The sequence below is a fragment of the Cavenderia fasciculata genome (genome assembly GCF_000203815.1).
Source record: "Cavenderia fasciculata unplaced genomic scaffold Scf_Dfasci-F-a-25c12.r2-5, whole genome shotgun sequence".
NCBI lineage: Eukaryota > Evosea > Eumycetozoa > Acytosteliales > Cavenderiaceae > Cavenderia > Cavenderia fasciculata.
Window position 1 is genome coordinate 667154 of NW_004457729.1, and position 25431 is coordinate 692584.

Here is a 25431-nt window from a genome sequence, read left to right on the forward strand (position 1 = left end):
GTCATCTTGTCACAATTCTGTGTTTTATGATCTTTTGCCAAAGGTTTTACCCCAGCTATTTTCCCTCAACTAATATTGATACAAGAACAAACAGATTGATCAAGACAGTACAATGAATTTAAATTGATACATCATTTATATTGTCTTGATCTGTTCTGTCAAGGGTCCTCCTCCTATGTACAAAAAATGAATGTGAAACCAAGTTAATATTATTGTTTATTAAATTAATACCTTGAAATAGGGATGGTTTTTGTTTCAATTAATAATATTTATTTATTTTTGGAATGATAAAAGAGTATACTCTTTAATTTATGATTGATTGATTGATTGATTGATTGATTGATTGATGGTATTATAATATACATTGAACAAATTAAAATGATAAAATAGTAGTAGTAGTAGTAGTAGTAGTAGTGGCAATAAATAACAACAACATCAATAAAGATGGAATAGTGAGAGATGGTGAACCTCCAGTTGAATAACCAAGGTGTTGACAGGTTGCTTGGTATTCAAGAAGGGCAGCACCGGAACAACCTTTACCAAATGTTTGAGAGTTAAAGTCCCAATCACAATTAAGTTTCATTGCACAGAAAGATGAAGCACAGTGGGTCAAATGACATGAAGATGGTGTGGTATCAGCGTGCTCGTAAGCACATTCATGTTTGGCGACACAATCAGAAAATTCTTTGGTTGAACTTCCACACTTCTTGATTTGGGACTCGGTGAGTGGATCTTTTGGATGGCAGAATCCCGTGTATCGGTCTTCTGTGCATAAACACATCTCTTCTATTTCGCCGCAGTCCTCAAAAGTACAGTTAATATTTGATGGAGTCAATGTCTTGGTAAAGTTGGCATAGCCACATGAATCAGAGTCACCATCACATTCCAGACCTTGTGAAACATCGCAAGCAATGGAAGTTGAACAATTAGCATCTAATTGAAGTGAGTAATTTGGAATACATATGCCTATATCTATTGTACAAGAAGAAGAAGAAGAAGAAGAAGAAGAAGAAGAAGAAGAAAAAACAATATCAGTATTAATATATTTATGAATGAACCAAAAAGTGATCCGCTGTGAGGACTGACTGTCCATATATATATATATATATATAGACTATACATACCCTTGTTACAAATAGAGTTGGGTAAACAGGGAGCATCTAAACCTAAAAGTGAAGCACAAGGTTGTCCATTTTCTACTCTTGGTTTGCAAACTGATCCACCACAATAGTTGAAATAGGAGCATTCTTTGGATGACGAACACTCAGTATCGATGTTTTGACATTGACCATTACTAGCACAACGTAGTTTAACATCATTACACTGATAGTCTTCAGTACATTTTTCCTACATAAAATAAATAAATAAAAGAAAAAGATTATTATATTAATTTATAAATTATATGGATAACCTTTGATACTATTTATCTATTTAATTATACTTGTACTTACACCAACGTTTGCATAACCAGTTTCAACACAAATTCCATCCAAACAATTAAGCCATTCTTTACAAGGAATAATAGTACCAGTACTTGAACAAACTTCACTATATTGGTTTTAGAAAGAAAAAAAAACAAAAGTAGATTAATATTTAATCATATATCTATCCATCTGCGAGTATTTATTTATACAAACCCTTCATCACTTGATTTTTCACACTTATAGTTTAACTCATTACAATAGGTTCCATCTACACAATAATAAGTGGATTCACCATAAACTGGCTTGCTATATATATATAGAACAAATTAATTAATTAATTAATTAATTAATAATAATAATGGAGTTAATGTATATGTATGTTTGTTGGGGATACATACCAACTATCACCTTCAGTGACACAAAAACGTTGAAATCTATTGACGCAAGTTTCTTGAGCAGTGGCAAATTGAAGTAGTAGTAAAAAACATCCACCAATGACCAATATATTTAAATGATTAATAATTGCCATGAAATTGTACAAAGTATATATTTGAAATGAATAATGAAACTTTTTTTTTTCGTTGAAAAACCCCTTTGAAGATCCAAAAAAAAAAAAGATTGTGGGTGTTAACCTTTAACACCCAATCTAAATATAGGGAGACATCCCTCATTTGGTTTTACCGCGGACAACAAACCATGTATCTGTAAATTAAGATTAAAAGAATAAAAGAGAGAGTTAAAATAGAGATTTAAAATCACAATAGTGATCAACCATTGAAATCAACCAATGTGTTAGCATCAATATTACTTTACCATGGTGCACCCTCTTTTGATGGTTAAAGGTGATCTGTCTATCTATCTTTGTCAGTCTTGCCGGTCATACTAGTGATGTTCTTGTATCTTGTTGTATCGTTCTTCGATTCATGATTTATCGAGAATTATTACTTCATTCTATTATTATTATTATTAGCGTATGATCAGATGAGGGTGTATTGTTGTTGTTGGTATTGGTATTGTTTACTTGGGTTAATTGGTCATGTGTATGGTCAATAGAGGGGAATGAGGAAGAGGAGATCTATGTGTTGCAACATGTTGACTTCTTGTTTAACATGTTGATCTATGTCTCTCTCTCTCTCTCTACATATCAAGCTAGCTGGTAACACTGTAGCGTACCATTGCATTATTGTACCAATGTATTCGGTTATTAATAAGCTTAAGTTGTTTCGAAACAATATTGATCACATGATGATGATTATGATCACTGTAGTTGTTGCCGCATTCCTATATAACCTCCCAATGAACCAATAGGATCCAATAGGTATAGTTTGGTTGATTGATTGTATTAACAAAAATAATAATAATAATATTTATTTTGATGATCACCCATTCTGCAAACTCAGGGTTAGTTCATTTTATTTAATTAATTTTTGAATTAAATAAACAAGAATGATAAAGTAATGGTAGTTGTAAACAACAACATTGAAATCAATGATGGAATAGAAAGAAGAGATGGTGATGATGATGATGAAGTACTAATCGAGAAACCAAGGTATTGACAAGTTGCTTGGTAATGTATATTGGCTGCACCATCACAATTGTGTGCAGTCGAGGCACTATCGTATTTCCATTCACACAAACGGTTCATCTCACAGAAAGAGGCTGCGCAATGTTTTAACTGACAGCTGCTTGGTGTTGCCTTACTTTGAGTTGAATAGCACTCATTGTCGGCAAGACAATCAGTTAATTGTTTCTTGGCACCGTTACAAGCAAGTACTTGTGACTTGGACGATGGTTGTGCATAGAAACATACACCCGTGTAAGGATCGTTGGTACATATACAGTTTTCGTACACATCTAGGCATTCAGTGGCAGTACAGTTGACATTTGAAGCAGATGTTTGGTTCAAGTTTGCGTCGACACATGAATAACCATCGTATTCGAGTCCCTGGGATATGTCACACATCCTATCTTCATCACACAAAGCACCAAGACCAAGACTATACATTCTAGTACAGATACCATTATAACATTTGGAGAATGGGAGGCAACGAGAATTGAGAGTGCCGTCCTTGCAAGCCTGTCCATCTAGAATTCTTGGCACACAAACCGTTCCATTACAAATTTCAAAGTAGGAACAGTCACCAGATGATATGCAGGTGGCTGGTTGAACGTCTTGACATATTCCATTGGTACAAGCCAAGTTACCAAATGTACTACATTGATAGTCCTCTGTACAGGCTTCCTAGGAAATATAGATAGGAAGAAAAAAAAAAGATATTAATTAATTTATTTACAAATAGTAAGTAATATTAATAATACTTACACCAACTGTGGCGTATCCAGTTTCAACACAAGTTCCACTAACACAATTGAGCCATTCTTTACAAGGAGCAACACCACAGGCTTGACTATTTATTATTTTTTTTTAAAAAGGATTGAAATCAATTAATAATAATGGATTTTGAGATGATCATTCTATCTATCTATCTGTATGTATACAAACCCTTCACTACTTGTTTGTTGACATGTACCATTTTGACTACAGTAGGTACCATCGACACAATAAAAAGTTTCTCCTGCTAAAACAGCTTTGCTAATAAAGAAAGAAATCAATAAAAATAAAATACATGTTTGCAATTAGAATCATTCATTGTTTACAAATATTTCTATTTGGAATGAACCATATGATAACATACCAACTTTCACCTTGTCTGACACAATAATCATCATATCTTTCCTGACAAAAATTTTGAGCAACTACTGTCGATTGAGAAACAAGTAGTAAGAAACAAGTTCCAACAACTATAATAAATAAAGTATTAAATTTCATTTTTAAAAAAAGTGTCTATCTATCTATCTAAAATAAATAAATAAATAAGAGAGTTATAGAATGGAATGAATAGAAAGTGACACATTGGTGTTGTTGGCAATAGCATGCACTTTCTGCTCTCCTCTCACATTACAGATTTTCCTCAATCAATCAAAAAAAAAAAACAAATTGAATTGAGGGTGATCACCTAAGATATTGTATTGTCTATGGTATGCATTGAAAATATCTTCTTGAATCCACTGGGATTTCTTGGAAATACAATCAATTGAATTGAATTGAAGGATCCTATCCAATCTCCAAAAATGAATTTCATTTTTTTAAATTCAAAACTTTTAAATATTTATTTATTTATCTGTTTTCCAAAAACATAAATTAATTCGATAAAAAGTGTGATTGATTGATTGATAGTTCTTCACTTTAAGAAGTAAATTGAATTATTAATACTGTAAATAACAATAACATTGAAGATGGAATAGAGAGAGATGATGAAGAACTGATTGCATAACCAAGGTATTGACAGGTTTCTTGGAGTGAAAAAACACCCCTGACCGTATGGAGCAGAAGCAAAATTCCATTTACAATCACGGTTCATGGCACTGAAATCTGATGCACAGTACTTCAACTGGCATGACGATGGTTTATCCTCTGTGTATCTATAGATACACTCGTGATCGGCGAGACAGTCATAAAAGTCTTTGGTTGAACTTCCACATTGACGGATTTGGTCACCTGTAATGGGGTAATCGGCCAGACAGAATCCAGTGGAATGATCCGATTCCAAGTTACACACGCATATTTCATCGGAATCTATACACCTCTTGGAACTACAAATTTGAGAGGAAGGGATCAATATCCTGGTGAGATTGAGGCACATACCAGCCATACATTCGAGACCCTGGGAAATATCACAAGCATCATCAGATGAACAACTCTCTCGTTCAGATAGTGAGTAGTTTGGAATACATACACCTTAATATATAAATGGTAGAGAAGAAAAAGAATTAATTAATAATTAATAAATAATTAATATAGTCAGGTGAGCTGGTAGGGCAGGTCAGTCTACATACCACTGTTACACGTAGAGTGTGGTAAACAAACATTAGAGGAACAAGATTCCCCATCATCTGATCTAGCCTTGCAAATGTTAGTGGAACAATAGTTGGAATAGGAGCATTCTCTGTTTGAAGTGCAGGTAGCGTCAATATTTTGACAATAACCATTAGTACATGTTAAACGGTCACTATTACATTGGTAGTCTTGAGTACATGATTCCTATAGATAGATAGATAGACACATCAATAATTTATAAAAAAGAATGAAAAAAAAATAGAAAAGAAATTATTATTATTATTAATATTATTTCCATCATTTTTAAATAAATAATAATTACTTACACCAACATCAGCATATTTTGTTCAACACAAACTCCAGCTCGACAAGTGAGCCATTCCTTGCAAGGGGGATCGCCGCCAACAGTACAGCTTTCACTATTTATATTAAATAAAAAACAGAAAGTTGTTGGTTAATATATACATAAAAATAATACTAATAGGTGGGATCTATCTACAGATCGATCTGTATACCAACCCTTCATTACCCTACTGCTCACACTTGTAGGTGAGTTGGTTGCAATAGGTTCCATCCACGCAATTATAAATGGCTGTACCATTTGTCTTGCTATAAAAATCAAAAGGGAAATAAATGATTCATTCCCATTTTAAAGTGTTATTTCTAAATAAATATGTATGTATAAAAGAAATAAATAAATATCATACGGACTATGAGACTTTTTGATCTTTAAAACACAACGATGTTGCTAGCAATGGAATCCATCAGCCGACCGACGGATAACTTTATCAAAAAAATAATTATTGGTGTTCTTTCTTTCAAAAAGACATGCGATCTATGTATGGTTGGCTTCATCAAAAACCCTTTTATAAAAATCTAGATTGTCACTCTTGGTTGAGGTCATCTTTTTATTTAATTGAGGTGCCTCTTTGAGGCTTTCATAGGGTACCCCCCTGAAAAAAAAAAAGGGGAGGGGTTTTTTCCCCTAACAGGGTTTGATCTTTTGGCGGGAATGATCAAAATCTAAAGGATCCTATTGGTCAGACATTGGGTGATATTTGATGAATTGTGATTTTTTTTTTTTCAAATTTATTTATAATTATTTTTTAAACAAAGTAAATTGATAAAATGGTGACGGTTAATAACACCAACATTGAGATCAATGATGATGGAATAGATAGAGATGATGATGAAGCGGTGGCCGAATAACCAAGGTATTGACAGGTTTGTTGGTATTCAAGAAAGGCAACATCGGAACAACCCTTTCCATATGCTTGAGTGGTATATTTCCACTCACAATCGCGGTTCATTGAACAGAAAGAGGACCCACAGTGCTTCAACTGGCATGACGATGGTGTATTATCAGTGAATGAATAGAGACATTCGTGGGCGGCCAAACAATCATAAAATTCTTTGGTTGAACTTCCACACGACTTGATTTGGGACTCGGTGATTGGGTCGTATGGGGCACAGAATCCAGTGTATTCATTCTCTGAGCACACACAAAACTCTTCATTCTCACAACTGATAGCAGTACAATTTTGAGTAGCTGGTGTCAATGTCTTGGTAAAGTTGGCGTAGGCACATTTATCGGTATCACTATCACATTCAAGTCCTTGGGATACATCACAAGCACTGGAAGATGAACAATTGGCACCAAATTGAAGTGAATACTTTGGAATACACATACCTATTTATATAAATATATATATATATTGTAAGAAAGACAACATTATTGATTAATAATAAGTCGAGAAGTTCTCCGGCCACACTCTCTCTCTCTTTCCATCTATGGTAATACATACCTCTGTTACATAAAGAATGTGGTAAACAATCAGCAGAGCAAATTTCTCCATCATCTGCTCTTGCAGTGCAAATGGAACCACGGCAATAGTTGAAATAAGAGCATTCGCTATCATCAGCACACTTGGTGTCAATATTTTGACACTTTCCATTTGAACATGTTAGACTATTACTATTACATTGGTAGTTTTCTGAACATGATTCCTATAGATATATTATAAATACATAAAAAAATATTATATAGAGAAAATAAAAAGATTAATATTAATTATTTATTTTTAAATTAATTGTATCATACTACTTACACCAACATCAGCGTACTCAGCTTCAACACAAACTCCACTAATACAAGAGAGCCATTCTTTACAAGGAATAATGTTACCAGTAGTAGTACAGTTTTGACTATTGTTTTTGGAAATAAAATAAAAAAAGAAAATACAATATTATTATTATTATTAACAATGTAATGTCTACCTATTTATGAGTATGTATACATACCCTACGTCACTTGATTGTTCGCATTTATAGTTTAATTGATTACAATAAGTTCCATCTACGCAATGATAAGTGTCTCCACCATAGACTGTCTTGCTTTAGAAATCAAAAAGAAAAAAAAAACAAATTAATAATTTTGGATAATTATAATTATTGATATGTCTGTTTGTGTGTGATAGATAGATACATACCAAGCTTCACCTTCAGTGACACAAAAGTCGTTATATCTTTGGTAGCAAGTATCTTGAGCAGTGGCCAATTGAGACACGAGTAGCAAAAAACAAGTGCCAATAATGACTAATAAATGATTCATTACGTTATGCATTATGTATGTATATAAACAAATAGAATAATATTCTTAAATGCAAGTGAGAGACTTTATGATCTAAAACAACAACGATGTTGGTGGCATCCATCCGACGGATAACTTTATCAAAAAAATTAATTTTTTTTTTTTTTTTTTAAAAGACGTGGTCTATGGGTCGGTTTCTTCGAAAGCCCTCTTGCCAAAAAATCTTTGCCTTTCTAGATTGTCCCTCTTTTGGGTTTTTCCGCGCGGAGAAACGAAACCATTTAGATTGCAACGGATTGATCACCATCAGAGGGTGTCAGACCTGACAAAAAAAAAAAAAATACAGAGGATTCTTTTACTAAGAACTAAAGGATCAGCTGACCTCGAGGTCATTGGATGGGTGGCAATATTGGAGATCTCAAATCACCTGCTCACAAGCTTACTTACAATCTCCATTTTTTTGAAAGAAAGAAACCTAGAGATAGAGAGCATGTAACATCGTACCTGGTGGTAAAAAAGATGATGATGTATCTATTTTGAGTTTCTAAAGGTTTACTATATAATTATTATTATTTGCCAAATAATCATATGATTTGAAAAGAGATATAAGAAAAGATAAAGATAAATAAATAGTTTTGCAAGTTTAGAAAAAAAAAAATCATGTGAGGTGAGAGAAACAAGAGAAGCAGCTTCTTTTTGTTTTATTTATTTTATTTACAAATTTGGTGGGTGGTGGGTGAGCGATATTAAACTAAGATAGTATGTACTCGTTTACTCTCTGTCAATTTCGACTTGTTTGAAATTGAATCATCAACTCTTCCCAGGACATTCATCAAAAAAAAAAAAATTAATTTATCAAATTATTTTTTGCTTGCTTTGATCATCAAACAAAATATTCTAGCTTTGTCTTATTTCTCATAAATATATATATAAAAACATAAACAACAAAAATGATAGGATCAAAGAGAATTATTAGTTCACTGGTAAAGAATGCTGCCTCTGTATCATTCAAACCATCATATTCAACTTCATCATCGGTTGCTGACAAATTCAAGATTGATGTATGTGTGCACAGATTATTAGCAAAGAGAGTCATTAAACAACAACAACAACAACAACAACAACAATAGCAACAATAACAAAGAGTATTTACTAATGAATATGTTTTCAATATATATATTATATTATATTTATATTGTGTATAGATTGGTAAATTGATTGTTGAAAAGACAAAGGCACCATTGGCAAAGCCAGCCGACAAGAGCAAGTTGGTCTTTGGTAAAGAGTTTTCCGATCATATGGCCGAGGTTGAATGGGACTCTGAAAAGGGTTGGAGTACTCCAAAGATCTCTGCATATCACAACCTTTCATTACCTCCCTCTGCCTCTGTATTCCATTATGCTATCGAAGTATGAAACGAAATGAAAAAGGAAGAAATATATGTATACATAGACTAATCATTATTTATATTCTTTCTATAGTGTTTTGAAGGTATGAAAGCATACAAAGATGCACAAGGAAACGTTCGTTTGTTTAGACCAATGGCCAACATGGAAAGATTCCAAAGATCTGCTGAAAGACTCTGTTTACCAGTATGAGAGGAAATGATGATTTATCTTTATGATTGATCATTCATTCATTCATTCATTCATTGTTCTAACTCTTTTACTCTTTTTATTTTGTTTGTTTTTTTAGGCATTTGATAAAGAAGCAGTCATTGAATTAATTAAAAAGTTGGTATTAATTGACAAGGATTGGATTCCAGAGGGTAAGGGATTCTCATTATATTTACGTCCAACGATGATTGCCACACAAAAGAGTTTGGGTGTTGGCGCTAGCAGCTCTGCACTCATGTTTGTGATTGCTTCACCGGTCGGTCCATACTACCCCGAGGGATTCAAGCCCGTCAGATTGTTGGCCGACGACCGTTACATTAGAGCATGGATTGGCGGTAGCGGAGCCTACAAGTTGGGCAGCAACTATGCCCCCACCATCTTCCCACAATTGGATGCCGCCAAAAAGGGCTATCAACAGGTATTGTGGTTGTTGAACGACCAAATCACCGAAGTTGGCACCATGAACATGTTTGTGTTTTGGAAGAACAACCAAGGCGAGCTCGAGCTCATCACCCCACCCCTCACCGACGGCACCATCTTGCCTGGTGTCACCCGTGACTCTATCCTCCAATTGGCTGCCAAATGGGGTGAGTTCAAGGTGTCGGAACGCGCATTCACCATGTCAGAGTTGGCTCGTGCCATCAAAGAGGGTCGTGTCAAGGAGGCCTTTGGCGCCGGTACCGCTGCCATCGTCTCACCCATCAAGAGCATTTCATACAAGGGTGAAGAATACCCCATCCCAATCGACGCCGCCAAGGGTGCCGGTCCGCTCACCTCTCGTATCGCAGACACTATCATGGGTATTCAATATGGTGAAATTGAAAGTGATTGGTCTGTTCTTGTTAAATAAATAAAATAAAATAAACAAACAAATAATATTAATAATAACAAATAATTATATAACCAAGATTGATTAATCTTCATGATGACGACGAATTTACATGCATACTTGAGGGGAAAAAAAAAAAAAAAAAGCGAAACACGACAGGGAATGAATGATCACACAATCGATTAGATATATTGGTCAATACAAGTATTATACTTATTCATTATATCTATATATATACATATTTCATAAAGAGATGGATGATTTTGAAGCTAGAGTAATTGAAATCAAGTTTTATGCCAACTTGTTTGAAAGGTTAGAGATCATTTACACAATCAATCAATCAACACTCATGACAGACGAGGATAGATGAAGAGAGAGAGAGAGATCGAGTCGAGTCAAGTGATGATAGATATAACAACAAGAAGAAGAAGAAGAAGAAAGTATTAATCAATATATATTTGTATCTATATATATATATAGTTTACAAAAAGCATGTGCATCAAAGTGTGTTATGAAATATAGTGACAGTGAATTGGCTGTTGGTGAATCATTGTGTGCCGAGAGATGCACTGAAAAGTGGATGGAAACCTTTAAAAAAGTACACTCAAAGATGAATGCTGGTGCTATCGCTGCTGCATCTGCTGCACAACAACAAGAACAAGCCAAACCACAACAAAAGAAGGGTTGGTTCTAAACAAAAAAATAAATCAAATCTATCAAAATCATCTTTATTATTATTATATGTAAAATCAATCAATTAATCTCCCCCATAGTAATAGTATTTGAAAGTTGGTATACTTAACCAAGGGATGATCTTTGGATATTGGTACACAAAAGTTATAACAGTGGATTGTTGTTAAACTTGAGATTTTGAGATCAAGAAAATCTCATCATCGGAGAGATAGAGGAGAGGAATTGGATATTTGATCAATAATCATCAACTGTTGATCCCGTTTATAATAAACACGTTATTGTTATTAATCATTGGAAAAAGATATTTCGCCCAATGTTTCTTTAATTCAAAAGATCCAATCTTTTGAGGGAAGGGCTTGAAAATATTGGTGGGATACCCCGACAACCAACCAACAACAACAACCATCTATTTAAATAAAATCGACGTTCATATTATTACATGAATTCTTTCTCTTTCTTCCTCATCTTTAAAGAGACACATATTTATTTACTAACAATGAAAATTATCAAGCAATTAATAAAAAAACCCCAACTTGTTGGAGGTGGCCAACCTGGTATGTTCCCCCCGACCCTATATTCCTACCCCTGCCCCTAACATACTGACACGATATTGAATTTATAGTAGATACGTCTCCTGGTAACAAAACCGCGTTCTATGCTTAACCTCATGGTTAATCACGCATAATATTAATGTACATTTCCATCATCAACTTATATACATATATATATATTGATTGATCTTGATCAACCAACACAAACAATTAAATAAACTATATAAATAAAATACAATAATTCTTTATATCAAAGCTTTCACAAATGATTCCACTTGGGTATCAAAAAAAAAACCAACAGCTATGACTATTCCAGGGATGTATTATTAAATATTTGATTATATATTATTTGTTTCAATGATGCAATATTGTTCCAACAACCATCCTCGAGTAAAAGGGATTGTTTTGTTTTTAAATGTTACGAAGCCACATGGAAAAAATAACAGAGATCTTAACATTGACGTCTATGGTCAGGTCGACGCGATTTTTGAATAAATATCTGATCTTCAGAGCATTCGAAAAGTGTGGTTGTAATGACAAGTTTTCTGGTTCCAAAGAGCTCAACCGAGTTACTACTTCCTCATTATCATCGTTTCACAATAATCACTCATTACTTGTTAATAAGCACACATAAATAATGTACAAAATCATTACTGTTATCTCTTTGCTCTTTGCTATTATTGCAATCTCAAATGCTGCTTGTATGTTATGTTTTACTAAACAAACAGATAGATAGATAGATAGATAGATAGATAGATAGATAGATAGATAGATAGATAGATAGATAGATATATGTTTGAAACATAGAGAAAGAAGTAATATATTTATTTATTTCAATCAATTTTTTATTATATTCTAGCTGTACTTTCAGGAAGATGGATTTGGCAAACAGCAGCTAAACCATGTGGTCAATTAACCTATACCAATGTTACCAGCACTGGCAACACTTTCCAAAGTTATGGAGTTGGTGGTCTCTCAAACACCTTCCTTGTCAACTGTACCGTCAACCCAGCCGACAACACCTTTACCGGATTGGGAACACTCTACACCCCAGGCACCTTCTCCATCTCTGGATACACCAATGTCAAGGGTCAACTCCTCAACCCATTCAGTTTGGTTGCCGTCTATGCTAGCAATTCAAACCCATACTATCCAGGTGGCACCCAATACTACGTCTTTTCAAACTGTAATTCCAACCTCGAAGAAATGGAATCTCAACAAGACACCTATTTTGAGAATTTCAAGGGTTTAGATGTTGTTGGTCTTCCATTGTAAATCAATAATAAATCAAATAATCAATCAATAAATTAAATATTAATAAATTTAATATACACATTGACATGCATGTTGTTCATGCATTCTGTCTCCCACTCTTTCTTTTTTGTTTTTTTTTTTTAATAGCATAAAGAGATAATCATTTTAGATAGATTGATTGCAATGAGATACTTTACAATCGAAAGCATGCCTAGTTCCGATGCCATATGAAGTAATGTCCATTGCTCACCCTGTGCCTCTCGGATGTTGGGAGATAATCGTGAAGAATCTAGTATTCTACAAAGTCCATTTAAATCACCTCTTCTAATAGCATCAAATGCTTGATCTCTTTGCATCTTTGTTCTATCTTTCTATTGCAAAGGGAGCAGATGTCAATGCACATAAAACGGGTGCATTGGGGATCCCTTTGCATTGTGCTGCTTGGCACGGCCACTATGATGTTGCCAAGGAGCTCATATCGAGTGGCTCTGACATTAATGCATTGTCATGGGACTCTAGATCACCATTACACTATGCAGCTGGAAACCAACATGTCAACGTATCAGAGTTGCTCATCACTAGTGGTGCCAACATCAATCAACGTAACAAAGATGGTTATACTCCCCTACAATATTTTAAAGATCAATCAACTGAATCAAGACTTTTAAAATTAGCTAATTCAAATCCTACTTCTTCATCATCATCAACATCAAATACAAGTACAAGTACAAAGGGAGGAGGAGAGTTTATAACAAAACCATTACCTATCAATGGTTTGATATTATCACCACGGTCTGATAATTGTATTGACCGAGTACAATATGTTGGGGAGAGATCATCGATCATCTATATCAACAATAATACCAATGAAGAGATGATGATTCATTATGGAGCGGTCTATTACAACTCACACTATCGACAATGGATGGGTTCTGATCGAGGATTGGGTGAGATCAAACCAGGTACGTCAAAGGGAATTTGTTTGAATCGATCGGTTGGAGGTGACAATGTCAAGTGGTTTGCAGTAGTCTTTACCAAAAAGAATTGGTTTAATTGCAATGTGATAGAGTTTCATAAGTGTACACCTATACAAAAGGATGTGGAAGTGGCTGCTAGAAAGGCAATCAAAAGTGTAGCCATACAATGGAGAGATGCTTGGGTTGATGGAACTATCGCTGACATGGACAAAAACATAGAATCTCTATCAAGACAAATGTAGTCGATCCAGTCCACACACACATTCCTTCCTTTATTTATTTACCGATTCAATAAACGGTACCAAATGTAATACATATTTTTTAATAGTATAATATTAATATTAATACTAATAATATTAAATTTACACATCTTGCATGTGTGTCATTCTATCTCTCTCTCTTTTTTGTTTTTTTTTTTTTGAATTGAAGATAATCATTTTAAATAAGAGTAGATAGATCGATTGATAGAAAGATACTAGTAAAGTTGGTATAGTTAGTTAGTTAGATAGAGCTAGATATAAGTTTAGCAATTTTGTGTGTTGGTTTAAGGTTCTCAAGGATTAAAGACATCGTCAAGTTGTTTATTTCATAAATTAGAATTATTAACGAATCATTTATCATACTACCAAACTATCTGACTAATAGTAATCGATATTGATTGTTTGCCACATCCATATTCTGACTTCTTCTTGGACTTTACCATTTATATGTACTCACGAAAAATTGTGTCCATACACAACATCAAATATCAAATAATATCTCTTTTAATTTCCCGGGATTAACAAACTATCTTTTTAGAAGGTCACTTGTCGCATATTAATTTTGATTACGGTTTAAGACAATTTAGAAATGTAGAAATAGCAAAGCTTCAATCATCATCATTCATCATTCGTCAACTCATCATCATTAAATCAAATATAACAATTACATTAACAGATAATAACCGGGTTGAAAAATGGATACAACTGCAACTACAACTATTATTAACAGATTCACGAGTGATTTAGGTGTAAGTAGTCTAGTCTATGATGAAGTTACACATTCATTATTTATAATTAGTACTAATAGATTGTTGTATTATTATTATTAATATCAGAAATTAAAAGAATTAGGTCCAGGACTTGATGGCTTGAAAAACATACTGGAGGAGTTGGTTGTTTCACTCGTCGGGCTGGAAACCACAGCAGTCTCTGGGAGTGGTGACTCGGACTTGTCATTGATCTTGGATTTGGTCCGTACGATTGATGCTACCAAAACGGAAGATTACCGTCTCTATGTGATTGGATGGGTTGCCTGTTCAATCATTCTCAACAACCTGTTGGCCCCTACTACCTCTGTAGAGGCTGCCGATCTGTGGAGACAACGTATCGCACCACTATCTTCTGCATTCATCAAGTTTAGTTCATGTCGTGGTGTTAATGACTTGGCATTTGCATTCCCAAATATCGATCAACAAGATTTATCAAATCAAGTACTTTCAAATGTAAAACAAAGAGTATGTAATTAATTATAAATATTAAATACAATTAAATTAATTGTATAAATATTAATTTAATATAATTTCTGTATATCTAGAGATTATTAACATTATCAAAAATAATTGATGATTTAAAGAATGGAAAGAATGTATTGTTTGCATTGATGGCTTTAAGATCATTGGTTTATACTGGGTTACCAGAGGCTGAATGGGATGTGGTCGATCAGGTTGTCAAGTCTGATGCCGTTTCAAGTATTCTATCTATCGCCAAAGATTCATTTGATGTATTGTCCCTTAACTCTAACAAGAATGCTTCTGCTGCTGATGAATTGGCCAAGTTAAACTTACAATTGAATCAATTCAGGTTGACTGATCAATCATCTAAAGAATATGTTCAACTTGTTTGTGTATGTATACATAGATAGACAGGTACAATAATAAGTAAAATTATATTAATATTCTATATTCTTTTTTTTGAACATTTAGAATGAATCATATAGATTATTATTAAACTTTACAGATTCAACAGTTGGATTTGAATATTTGGTTAAAGAAAGTACATTACCAATCTTTTATAATGTATTGAGTCATTATAGTGATGTGGAATTGGTTCAACCTGTCAGATCGACATTTTACATCTTTGAAAAGATTGTTGAAACAAGTTTGCAATGGGGACATTATGTAGTGACCAATCTTGGATTGCTCAAGCTCATTGCCGGCATGGGAAAAGATGCTCTCAGATTTTCAAATGAAATTGTAACCATCTTTACGCACTTGACTGGCAGTACCTTTGAATCGCAACCACTCGAATGGAGTGAAATAGCCAACCATATCTTGCCAACATTGGGTCAAACATTGGTCGCTGACCAATCCATCGCCAGATATATTGTCAATATCCTCAGACAATTGTTGCCACACCCAGCATTAGACACGGCCGTCTTGAAGCAGTATGCATTGGACCAGTTTGTCATTGACACTCTCAATCGTTACGATGGCACCTTTACAGACGACTGGTACTTTTTGTTGGATAGCTGTACGCAACTCATTTCCGGTATCTTGGATGTGCGTATTGACCCCTCCACCGATATTTTGTTTACCTTTGAATCATTGTCGACAGTCTTTATTAAATTGTTGACATTGTTGGATAACAATCAACTCATTGATACGATCCTATTCATCTTTTCCATTTTGGCAAGTATCGCACCAAAGCGTGTCATCATTGCCAGTAAACTCATCCAGACGATTCAAGACATGGTGGTCTCTGGAAGATTCCAAGTTGATGACACGACCAACTCCTCGGCTGGATTACTAGATGTTATTGACACCAAGTTCAGTATCAATGATTCGTCAGCCACGAGAATCCTATGGGTTCTATTCCAAACGGTACAGTCAATGACACCAGATGAAATGGCTGAGATTGTGGAACAAGGATTCCTCACGTTTTTCATCACTCTCTATCCCGTCGTATCTACAATCGAAACGTTTATGCTCTACTGTGACACACTCCACACCATCATATCACATGACCAAGACAAATTCGAAAGAGAATTCAAAACCGAGTTGATTGACTTAAAGTTTTTAGATCTTGTCCCAAAACCATCATCAATCGATCCAGGTTCTACATTACAATTCCATCAAAGAATGGTTAAAAATGCTCTAGTAATCTTATAAAAATAAATATGAAAGTTATGTTGTTGGACATTATAATCCAAATTTTACACAAAAAGATAATGGAAACCACTATTACAACTATTATTAACAGATTGTTATCATAATTGATGAGTTGCGAAGAAGGTATTTCGCGAATCGAAACGTTTTTTATCTACAGTAACACTCCTCACTACCATAGATGACAAAATCGAAACAGAATTCAAAACCGAGTTGATTCGATCATTTATTCAAAGTACCTACCCTACTCAAACTGAGTTTTAATAATAAATATAAACTATTTAAATAGTGAAGAGAAGAACTTTAGATATTTAATAAAAATCAAATTGGGATGAATCAAAAGTGTGAAGGTCTACCATCCACCCCATATGACCCAAAATAATAGATAGAGAATAACAGCATTGTAAAAAAAGAATAATATGACACGTGAAGAGAAAAAAGAAGAGGAACAATGCACATTGATAGTTAAAGAGCAAGTTAACTATTCCTATCCACTGAAAGATAAAGAATCTTTATTGAAAGAAAAATTGGGTGTTTCTCTATGTATGATTTTACTACAAGTTCAATACTTTTCGCAAACTTCCTTTACACCGTATGTAACCAACCCTATAGACTAGGGGGGTCTAATCCATATAGCTATAGATTAAATTATACTGATACTTATATACATTAATGATTTATTTATTTTTTAGGTGGATGTATGAAGGATATGTTAGACATTATAATCCAAATTATTCACAATCCCAAATTGATTCACAAGCATCACATTTACAATCGATTGTTGATGCGTTGCCGTTTGCATCGGGCTTTTTCTTTTGTCCTTTGATTGGTATGATCGCCGACCAAAAGGGTAGAAAGAAGTTGGCCATGTTGGCGATATCCAGTTCGTTGATTGATGCCATCGTAACTATCGTCTCTGTCAAGTATTGGGTAGTGTGGCCAATGTTTTGTTCAAGTTTTATTCGAGGTCTTTGTATTGCCACGACACCATTATTCTACGCCTACTTTGCCGACATTACCTCGCAAGAAGAGCGCCCTCGTATTTATTCACTTCTCGGTACAACGCTTGGTATAGGTACAATATGTGGCCCGATGATTGGCATGGGATTTATGAATTGGGAACCTATCTACTTGAAATACTTTGGTTGTGTATTACTTGTCCTAGCCATATCCATTTTAGTCCCTCTAAAAGAATCATATCATTTTAGGAATGGTATAAGAGTCGGTAGAGGATCAGAGGATCAGCATGCTGATGGCGATGATGAATGCCAACATTCGAATTCTTCTCCCTCAAAAAAAAACAAACAAGATGCATCAAAGAATTTAGAGGACAAAAAAGGAGGATCAAAGAATCCAGTACGCTCAATCATCAATCTATTCAAAATAAGCAAGTTTATCGGTCTCTATTCCATCGTATACTTTACGTTTAGTTTCTCCTTTATGGATAGTACATCTACTCAATACAACTATTCCAATATTCGGTTTGGATGGGGTCCCGATCCAAACAATATACTCACCAGTTTAATAGGTGTTTCTCTATTGATTTGGAGTTTTCTCTCTTGGATTTTAAAATATAAATGTATTGTATTATTAACAAATTATTTATTATTCCTAATTATTTATTAATTACTTACTTTAATTTAATTATTTAAAGCTGAAAGAGTAGTTTATTGTTTGGCATTTTTAGTATCATCAATATGCCATATTCTTTATGCGCTATCAGTAAATGAATGGATGTTTTCAGCATCGATTTGTTTCGGATCATTTAGTATGTTTATATTGAATGTTGTGCAATCGACGCTATCAAAGGCAGCACCAAGTGACATGCAGGCAACTGTCTTGTCTGGTGTAGTGGCACTCTCATCAGCATCTGCATTCTGTGGAGCTCTAGCATCGGAGAATATATTTTCTTATTTCATTTCCAGCAGGTCGCCCATTTACTTTCCAGGCATGCATTTCATCATCGATGGTGGTGTTATGTTTATTTCATTTGGCTTGTCTTTTATTCTATTGCGAGTGTATCCTTTAGGATGTCAAGAAGAGAATGGCAATAAATTAGAATTGGTCCTCCTCCTATCAGAAGATCAAAGAGAAGAAGAAGAAGAAGATTCTCGAGATGACATTAATATAGGCAAGAATCAAAACGATATTGAAAATGTATCATCTTCAGATTCCGATTCAGATCATCATCATCATTTTGATCATGTCACTAAAATCCAATCAATAAATTAGTTAATATTAATATTTATTGAACACTAGTGTAAAGATGATGGATACAATGAATGATATTAGAATGATAACTTACATCTGTAAATAAATACCTTCTCGGTACGTCCTTCACACTGTGATTAAGATGAAGGACTATTGAATCAATATATTAATAAACAAATAAATAAACAAATAAATACATAAACAAATAATTGGTCTTCTACTGAAAATCAAATAATACCATGTGACTTTGTCTCCCTCTCTTTTTTTGTTTTTTTTAATCTTGTACTGAATTTTGAAATGAAGAATTCATTTTAGAAAAGAGATAGATAGATAGATAGATATATATATAGATTGATAGTAGTTAGTTTGTTGGTATATAGAGCTAGCTATTTATATAGTTTAATCGATATAGAAAGAGAAGAAGAAGGAAGACGACAAAGATGAATACCTCTACTCCTCCTCAAAATACGACACCGACTACACCATCATCGTCATCATCATCATCATCATCAACTACGACTACGACAACTAATACTACTACTGCACCTCCTTCAACCAACGTTGCTGTTGCTGTACCTGTAGTAGCATCATCTAGTACTAATAGTAATACTACGACGGTAGTAACTTCACCATCATCATCAACATCATCAACAACAAATCCTATAGTACCTACAACTACATCATCAGTGACATCACCATCAACACCCGGAAATAATGTAACCGTTTCAACACCTTCACCTAATTCAATGGCTAATATCATTGGAACTCCAACAACAATGACTAATAGTTTAGCTGCTGCTTCTCAAACTACTCCTACTCCTTCTCCTACAACCACAACTACAACTAATACTACTACTGCTCCAACAACAACAACAATTACAACGATTCTATCATCATCATCATCAACATCATCACCAACACCATCAACAGCAAGAGAAAAAGAGATTGATTTGGCAGTACTAGAGTATCTAAGAAAGCGAGGCTACTCTAATGCCGAGAGTGTATTTAAACAAGAATCAAATTTGGATGATCCTGCAATATCAGAAGGTGGTAGTGGTAGTGGTAGTAGTAATACAACTACTGCAACATCATCAAATAGTCATACAAATGGTACTACTGGAGCAAGTGGTGCATCATCATCTTCAAATAGTGAATTGGATGTCAGTAATATATCTCAATACCTCTTATTTTACAATCAAAAAGAGTATTTGAATCCACAAAAATATATGGATAGTTATGTAAAGTTGAGAAATTGGATTCATCAATCTTTGGATATCTATAAATACGAATTCCTATCACTTTTATATCCTGTATTTGTTCATTGTTATATTGATTTAATTTCAAAAGGTTATTCTGAAGAAGGTATGTCAAATCAAAAACAAAAACAAATCAAGACTATTTTTATTTATTTATTTATTTATTTATTAATATTCTCTATTTTTGTAGCAATAGAATTGATGGAAAAACTTGGACCTGAACATGAAGAATTTTATGGTGATGATTTAAAGTTGTTACGAGGTATTAGAAATAGTGATCATTTAAAGGAAAACGAATTGGCATATACATTTAGAAACAATAGATGGAACTTAAAGATGTGTGCCTATTCATTTGAACTTTTAATGGCATTTTTACATGAATCTAAATTTATTCCAATCATTAGTATTATAAATCAATATTTTAATATTAAAGGTAAATAGAAAAAGAAAAATAGATTAAATCTAATTATTAATACCTTTTTTTCCATTTAGTTATAAATACAAGACCAGGAATATTAGATGATGAAAATTTAATATCTGGACAAAGTGAAATTGATACAAGTAATGTAAATTCAGTTCCCATTTATAGTGGATTGTTCAAACCAGATGATGAAGAGGAGGATGAAGAAAAATCAAAAAAATTAAAGAAAAAGAAACCAACCAAAGAAGATGATAGATTATGTAGATCAAAATCAAATGTTCCTTTACCAAAATTGTAAGAGAGAAACAAAAGAAAATATTAATATGGATGGTTATTAACTTTTTCTCTTTAGTACTGATGCATTTGAAGCAGAATTAAATAATGATATATCAAAATGTGTATCTTTATCAGCATCTTCATTACCATCGATTTGTTGTTTTACATTTTTCAATACCTATCAAGGATTAAATAGTATTGATATTGCTAGAGATGCTAGTATGGTAGTTGGTGGATTTTCAGATTCATCTGTAAAATTGTGGAATTTAAAGGAATTGGCTGAAGGTGGTGGATCGTCGAGTAACGTCGTAAATACAGATTTATCATCATTGGAACAATCAAATAGTTCATCAAACAAAAGAAAAACAATTTCATCATCAACTACTTCAACTACTACAACTACTACAACTTCAACTTCATCTACTTCTAATTCTACTTCTTCATCTTCATCTACATCAAATATTGATAGTCATTTTAAAACATTTGTTGGACATAGTGGACCAGTTTATGGAACTTCGATTAGTCCAGACAATCAATTTATTTTATCATGTTCAGAGGATTGTACCACTAGACTTTGGTCATTAGAGACCATGTCCAATTTAGTGTGTTACAAGGGTCACAATTACCCAGTTTGGGATGTACAATTCTCACCCTATGGATATTACTTTGCAACCGCCAGTCACGATAAAACAGCTCGTCTTTGGTCAACCAATTATCTTTCACCTTTAAGAATTTTTACTGGTCATTTATCTGATGTAAATGTATGTATAGAAAATAGAAATAATAATTATTATTTATTTTACTTATTACTTTTATTTATTTACCTTTTAGAGTGTTAAATTTCATCCAAATATAAATTATTTGGCAACTGTATCAAGTGACAAGTCTGTAAGACTTTTTGAAGCACATACTGGAAAGTGTGTACGTATTATGATGGGACATAGAGCACCTGTATACAGTTTGGCATTCTCACCAGATGGACGATTCTTGGCAACCGGCGGTGAGGATAGTAGTGTCATCTTGTGGGATTTATCAACTGGAAGAAAAATGAAAACGCTAGAGGGTCACGCCAAGACTGTTCATAGTCTTGACTTTTCAATGGATGGAAATCTTTTGGCGTCGGCATCGACCGATTCAACGGTACGTCTTTGGGATGTAAACAAAGCACTTACAAGCAGTCTCAGTGTCAATGGACAACCGATTATCGAAACACCAACCAGCAAATCAATGGGTGGATCATCTCAACAAAATGCAGCCAACAAAAAATCCAGACTCAAACAAAAAAGAGTATCACCAGAATTAATCGAAACCTATCCAACCAGACAAACTCCTATATTTAATGTAACATTCTCTAGAAGAAATTTATTATTAACTTCTGGTCCTTTAACAAATTTATCTTCAATGTCTTATTTAACTACTTTTTAAAAACAAAAAAAAGATAGAAAAGATAGAGAAATAGAGAGAAATATCCATTAATAATAATAATAATAATAATAATATCCATTCTAGAAATAAATATTAAAAAAATATCTAAAAAATATATTGATTGAAGAATTATAAAATTTATATCTTTAATTTTTCTTGTCTTCATCTCACTTTACACAAACACGATGTGATCATTATCAACTGATAACGAATGATTTCAAGAGCACTTCGACATTGTATTATTAATCAAACATCTAGATCATATACTACTTCTACAACTAAACAACGATCATCAACAACAAGAATGTCAGGAGTAAAATACAATAATAATAACGTCAACAGAGGACCAAGACCAAATTATTTCTTGGGTTTACAAATTGATAATCAAGCGATTATAGATCAATTGAAACAAATACAAAATCATATTGGTGGAAGAGTACCAGATGCTAAAAAGAGTATAATTGCAATTGAAAAGTTACATCTAACTCTATTTGTTATGACATTGGATGATGTACCAACTCAACTAGCACTCATCAAGACTCTTTTACCACAAGCAAAGACATTAATGAATGAAACATTTGATAATGTTATACCATCTTCTTCTATTGTGTATGTAGAAATGAAATAGAAGAGAGAGTAATGAAACATGATCACGTGAATCAATAATTAATTAATTATCTATTTTTAGAGGAATTGGATCATTTAATGATAGAGTAATTTGGGCAGGTCTTAAAGAAGATGATAAGTCTAAATTAACTGTATTCTATGGTAAACTACTTAAATTATTCCAAGATAATAATATTCAAGTTGAAGATCGTTGGTCTCCTCATATCACCCTTGCAAAGGGTCAAAAAGATGGTGCAATGTTACGTGCTACAAAGGTATGAAATAGATTTAGATTGAACAAATGTAATTGATTGATCAATGATTATTAATTCATTTAATTTAGGAGAGTGAAAGATTTAAAGATCAAGATTTTGGAATTCAACAATTTAATAGTTTACAATTAATGAGAATTGGATCAACAAACAAACAAACTGGATATTATGATATTATAGATTCTATAAACTTTTAAAAAAGAAAATATATTTATTTAACAAACAAATTATTCATTGGTGGATGGATTTATGATATTGATTTTAGTTGTAAAAGAAACCATTACCTTGACCCCATTGTTGAGCAGGGTTGGTAGCAATTTTGTTGGTAAGAGCAGTTAGACCAGAGACAATGGCAGTTGGGTTATGGAAAACAAAGAAATGGCCAGTTGTGAATTGAACAGCCAATGAGTTGGAAGAGAGAGAAGCCATGAATGTTTGACGGGTGGTCCATTCGGGATCAGTGTCGTAGGAACTGTAGACATTGACGTATGGCAAATCCTTGAGTGGGTTTGGACCTTTGATGGCATAGGTAAAGTTGAGAAGTGCAGAAGAGATGACCATGATGTTGTACTCTTGGAGAGCGGTCTTGAGGAATTTGTTGGTAGTGTCAAGTAGAACTTCTTGAGAGGCGTTGAGAGAACATGGAGTGTATCCAGAAGAGACCAATTCATTTGGTAACCATCCATAGTAGGAATATACTAATCCAGATCTAGCCAATGGTTCAAGAGTACCCATATTGTTCATATTGATGTATCCACGCATCACATCAGTGTAGACTAGTACAGCTTGTTGGTTGGATGGAATCAATCCCCATTTACTGTCAGTTCCATCTACTGTCAAAATTCCGACTACTTCTTTGGGATAGGTGAGCGAGAAGGTTTGGACAAAGATCGATCCCCAAGACCAACCAACGAGGATGTATTTTCCAGTGAGACCGGCAACTGCGAGAGAACCATGGAGACGCATGACATAGTCTTGAGTAATAACTGGAATTGGCGAAACGTCACTCCAACCGTATCCGTAACGGTCCATAAAGCAGGCTTTGCTAATGTTCCAGGCTGGCATGTTTTGGAGAACCGATGGAATGATGGAAACCCAAGCAGTCGAAAAGAATGGAAGACCGGCGTCAAATAAGGCAATAGGTCCGTTTTGATTGGCAGTGGTCACATTGGCATAGCAACGAATATGCATCTTTAGACCCAGATACGATGGGAAATGAGAAACACCAGGATCACCAGCTCCCAAATATGAATTTGAAACATCTGGTACACTTGCCTTTGCAATCGATAGACATAATGCAATGAATAAAATTGATAATAATAATTTCATGATTTTAAAATAAATAAATAAATATTTTGTATGGTTGAATTATTTGTTGGTTGTTATAATTTAATATTATTTGTTGATTTGATTATTAGTTGATTTTGATTTTGATTTGATGATTTGAAGACTCCATTCTTGTACTTATTTATAGTTTTTGGATTCAATACAATCGGCTGACGAGTATGATATTGGTCAATATGGCGAGAGAGATTGGAGAGAGTTGATCCCATTCGATTTGATATCTTTTTGCCTTTTTCCCTTTTTCGGTTGTGTACATCCTATCAGCTGATGATCAGTCAAAGAGTATACTCCCAACGCATTTTTAGTATGTTTGACAATCCGTATGTCCAGAGGAGGAGGTATGGATATATTTGGTAATAGCTACATGATGGGGGCAATGACAATGGAATTAGTAGAGGATCTTTTAAATGGCAGATTGACATCTTTGTGGTGGTGTTTTGATTTGGACGCGGGTGATTCGGTTCAGATGCATGATTTTACTAAATCAAAATGATATTGGGGGAACTAGGAGAACTCGCCACCTCTTCATTGCTAACAATGTTGTTTTACCCATCATCCCAACATCATCTGATTATTCCAACATGTTATCAATAATGATTGATTTTACTGATCTCTAAACATTATAAAAGAGAATAGCAATGAT

General features: G+C 33.8%; 11 protein-coding genes across 11 annotated transcripts, besides 2 other annotated features; 8 read left to right on the plus strand and 3 right to left on the minus strand.

Annotated features, from left to right (window-relative positions):
• Nucleotides 1-373: 373 nt before the first annotated feature.
• DFA_00588 (uncharacterized protein) lies at nt 374-1953 on the minus strand (the record flags this gene model as incomplete). Its single annotated transcript, XM_004358518.1, has 5 exons — nt 374-972; nt 1125-1347; nt 1452-1548; nt 1638-1730; nt 1823-1953. 5 exons carry the CDS (start codon nt 1951-1953, stop codon nt 374-376), a joined length of 1143 nt encoding a protein of 380 aa, XP_004358575.1.
• A 903-nt stretch (nt 1954-2856) lies between these two features.
• On the minus strand, nt 2857-7945 carry DFA_00589 (uncharacterized protein; the record flags this gene model as incomplete). The annotated part of the gene is made up of 12 exons (XM_004358519.1): nt 2857-3666; nt 3748-3832; nt 3928-4017; nt 4121-4226; nt 4834-4983; nt 5131-5223; nt 5322-5526; nt 6435-7012; nt 7128-7329; nt 7431-7527; nt 7624-7716; nt 7812-7945. The coding sequence occupies 12 exons, from the start codon at nt 7943-7945 to the stop codon at nt 2857-2859; spliced, it is 2643 nt and encodes an 880-aa protein (XP_004358576.1).
• Nucleotides 7946-8005: 60 nt separating this feature from the next.
• Nucleotides 8006-8047: a sequence feature (Short protein (DFA_00590, EGG20727.1) was converted to a misc_feature.).
• Nucleotides 8048-8359: 312 nt separating this feature from the next.
• Nucleotides 8360-8368: a sequence feature (Short protein (DFA_00590, EGG20727.1) was converted to a misc_feature.).
• A 494-nt stretch (nt 8369-8862) lies between these two features.
• Nucleotides 8863-10378, plus strand: bcaA (branched-chain amino acid aminotransferase; the record flags this gene model as incomplete). Its single annotated transcript, XM_004358521.1, has 4 exons — nt 8863-8973; nt 9118-9321; nt 9394-9504; nt 9608-10378. 4 exons carry the CDS (start codon nt 8863-8865, stop codon nt 10376-10378), a joined length of 1197 nt encoding a protein of 398 aa, XP_004358578.1.
• Nucleotides 10379-10610: 232 nt separating this feature from the next.
• On the plus strand, nt 10611-11051 carry timm10 (mitochondrial import inner membrane translocase subunit 10; the record flags this gene model as incomplete). Its single annotated transcript, XM_004358522.1, has 2 exons — nt 10611-10660; nt 10838-11051. The coding sequence occupies 2 exons, from the start codon at nt 10611-10613 to the stop codon at nt 11049-11051; spliced, it is 264 nt and encodes an 87-aa protein (XP_004358579.1).
• Nucleotides 11052-12238: 1187 nt separating this feature from the next.
• On the plus strand, nt 12239-13015 carry DFA_00593 (uncharacterized protein; the record flags this gene model as incomplete). The annotated part of the gene is made up of 3 exons (XM_004358523.1): nt 12239-12302; nt 12461-12872; nt 13003-13015. 3 exons carry the CDS (start codon nt 12239-12241, stop codon nt 13013-13015), a joined length of 489 nt encoding a protein of 162 aa, XP_004358580.1.
• Nucleotides 13016-13192: 177 nt separating this feature from the next.
• On the plus strand, nt 13193-14074 carry DFA_00594 (uncharacterized protein; the record flags this gene model as incomplete). Its single annotated transcript, XM_004358524.1, has 1 exon — nt 13193-14074. One exon carries the CDS (start codon nt 13193-13195, stop codon nt 14072-14074), a length of 882 nt encoding a protein of 293 aa, XP_004358581.1.
• Nucleotides 14075-14787: 713 nt separating this feature from the next.
• On the plus strand, nt 14788-16980 carry DFA_00595 (uncharacterized protein; the record flags this gene model as incomplete). The annotated part of the gene is made up of 4 exons (XM_004358525.1): nt 14788-14841; nt 14929-15327; nt 15408-15716; nt 15796-16980. The coding sequence occupies 4 exons, from the start codon at nt 14788-14790 to the stop codon at nt 16978-16980; spliced, it is 1947 nt and encodes a 648-aa protein (XP_004358582.1).
• A 416-nt stretch (nt 16981-17396) lies between these two features.
• DFA_00596 (uncharacterized protein) lies at nt 17397-19209 on the plus strand (the record flags this gene model as incomplete). The annotated part of the gene is made up of 3 exons (XM_004358526.1): nt 17397-17569; nt 17670-18556; nt 18632-19209. 3 exons carry the CDS (start codon nt 17397-17399, stop codon nt 19207-19209), a joined length of 1638 nt encoding a protein of 545 aa, XP_004358583.1.
• Nucleotides 19210-19628: 419 nt separating this feature from the next.
• Nucleotides 19629-22566, plus strand: taf5 (transcription initiation factor TFIID subunit; the record flags this gene model as incomplete). The annotated part of the gene is made up of 5 exons (XM_004358527.1): nt 19629-20550; nt 20635-20877; nt 20937-21159; nt 21218-21902; nt 21973-22566. The coding sequence occupies 5 exons, from the start codon at nt 19629-19631 to the stop codon at nt 22564-22566; spliced, it is 2667 nt and encodes an 888-aa protein (XP_004358584.1).
• A 211-nt stretch (nt 22567-22777) lies between these two features.
• On the plus strand, nt 22778-23641 carry DFA_00598 (uncharacterized protein; the record flags this gene model as incomplete). Its single annotated transcript, XM_004358528.1, has 3 exons — nt 22778-23175; nt 23255-23447; nt 23516-23641. 3 exons carry the CDS (start codon nt 22778-22780, stop codon nt 23639-23641), a joined length of 717 nt encoding a protein of 238 aa, XP_004358585.1.
• Nucleotides 23642-23705: 64 nt separating this feature from the next.
• Nucleotides 23706-24773, minus strand: DFA_00599 (uncharacterized protein; the record flags this gene model as incomplete). Its single annotated transcript, XM_004358529.1, has 1 exon — nt 23706-24773. The coding sequence occupies one exon, from the start codon at nt 24771-24773 to the stop codon at nt 23706-23708; it is 1068 nt and encodes a 355-aa protein (XP_004358586.1).
• Between the last annotated feature and the right edge of the window lie 658 nt (nt 24774-25431).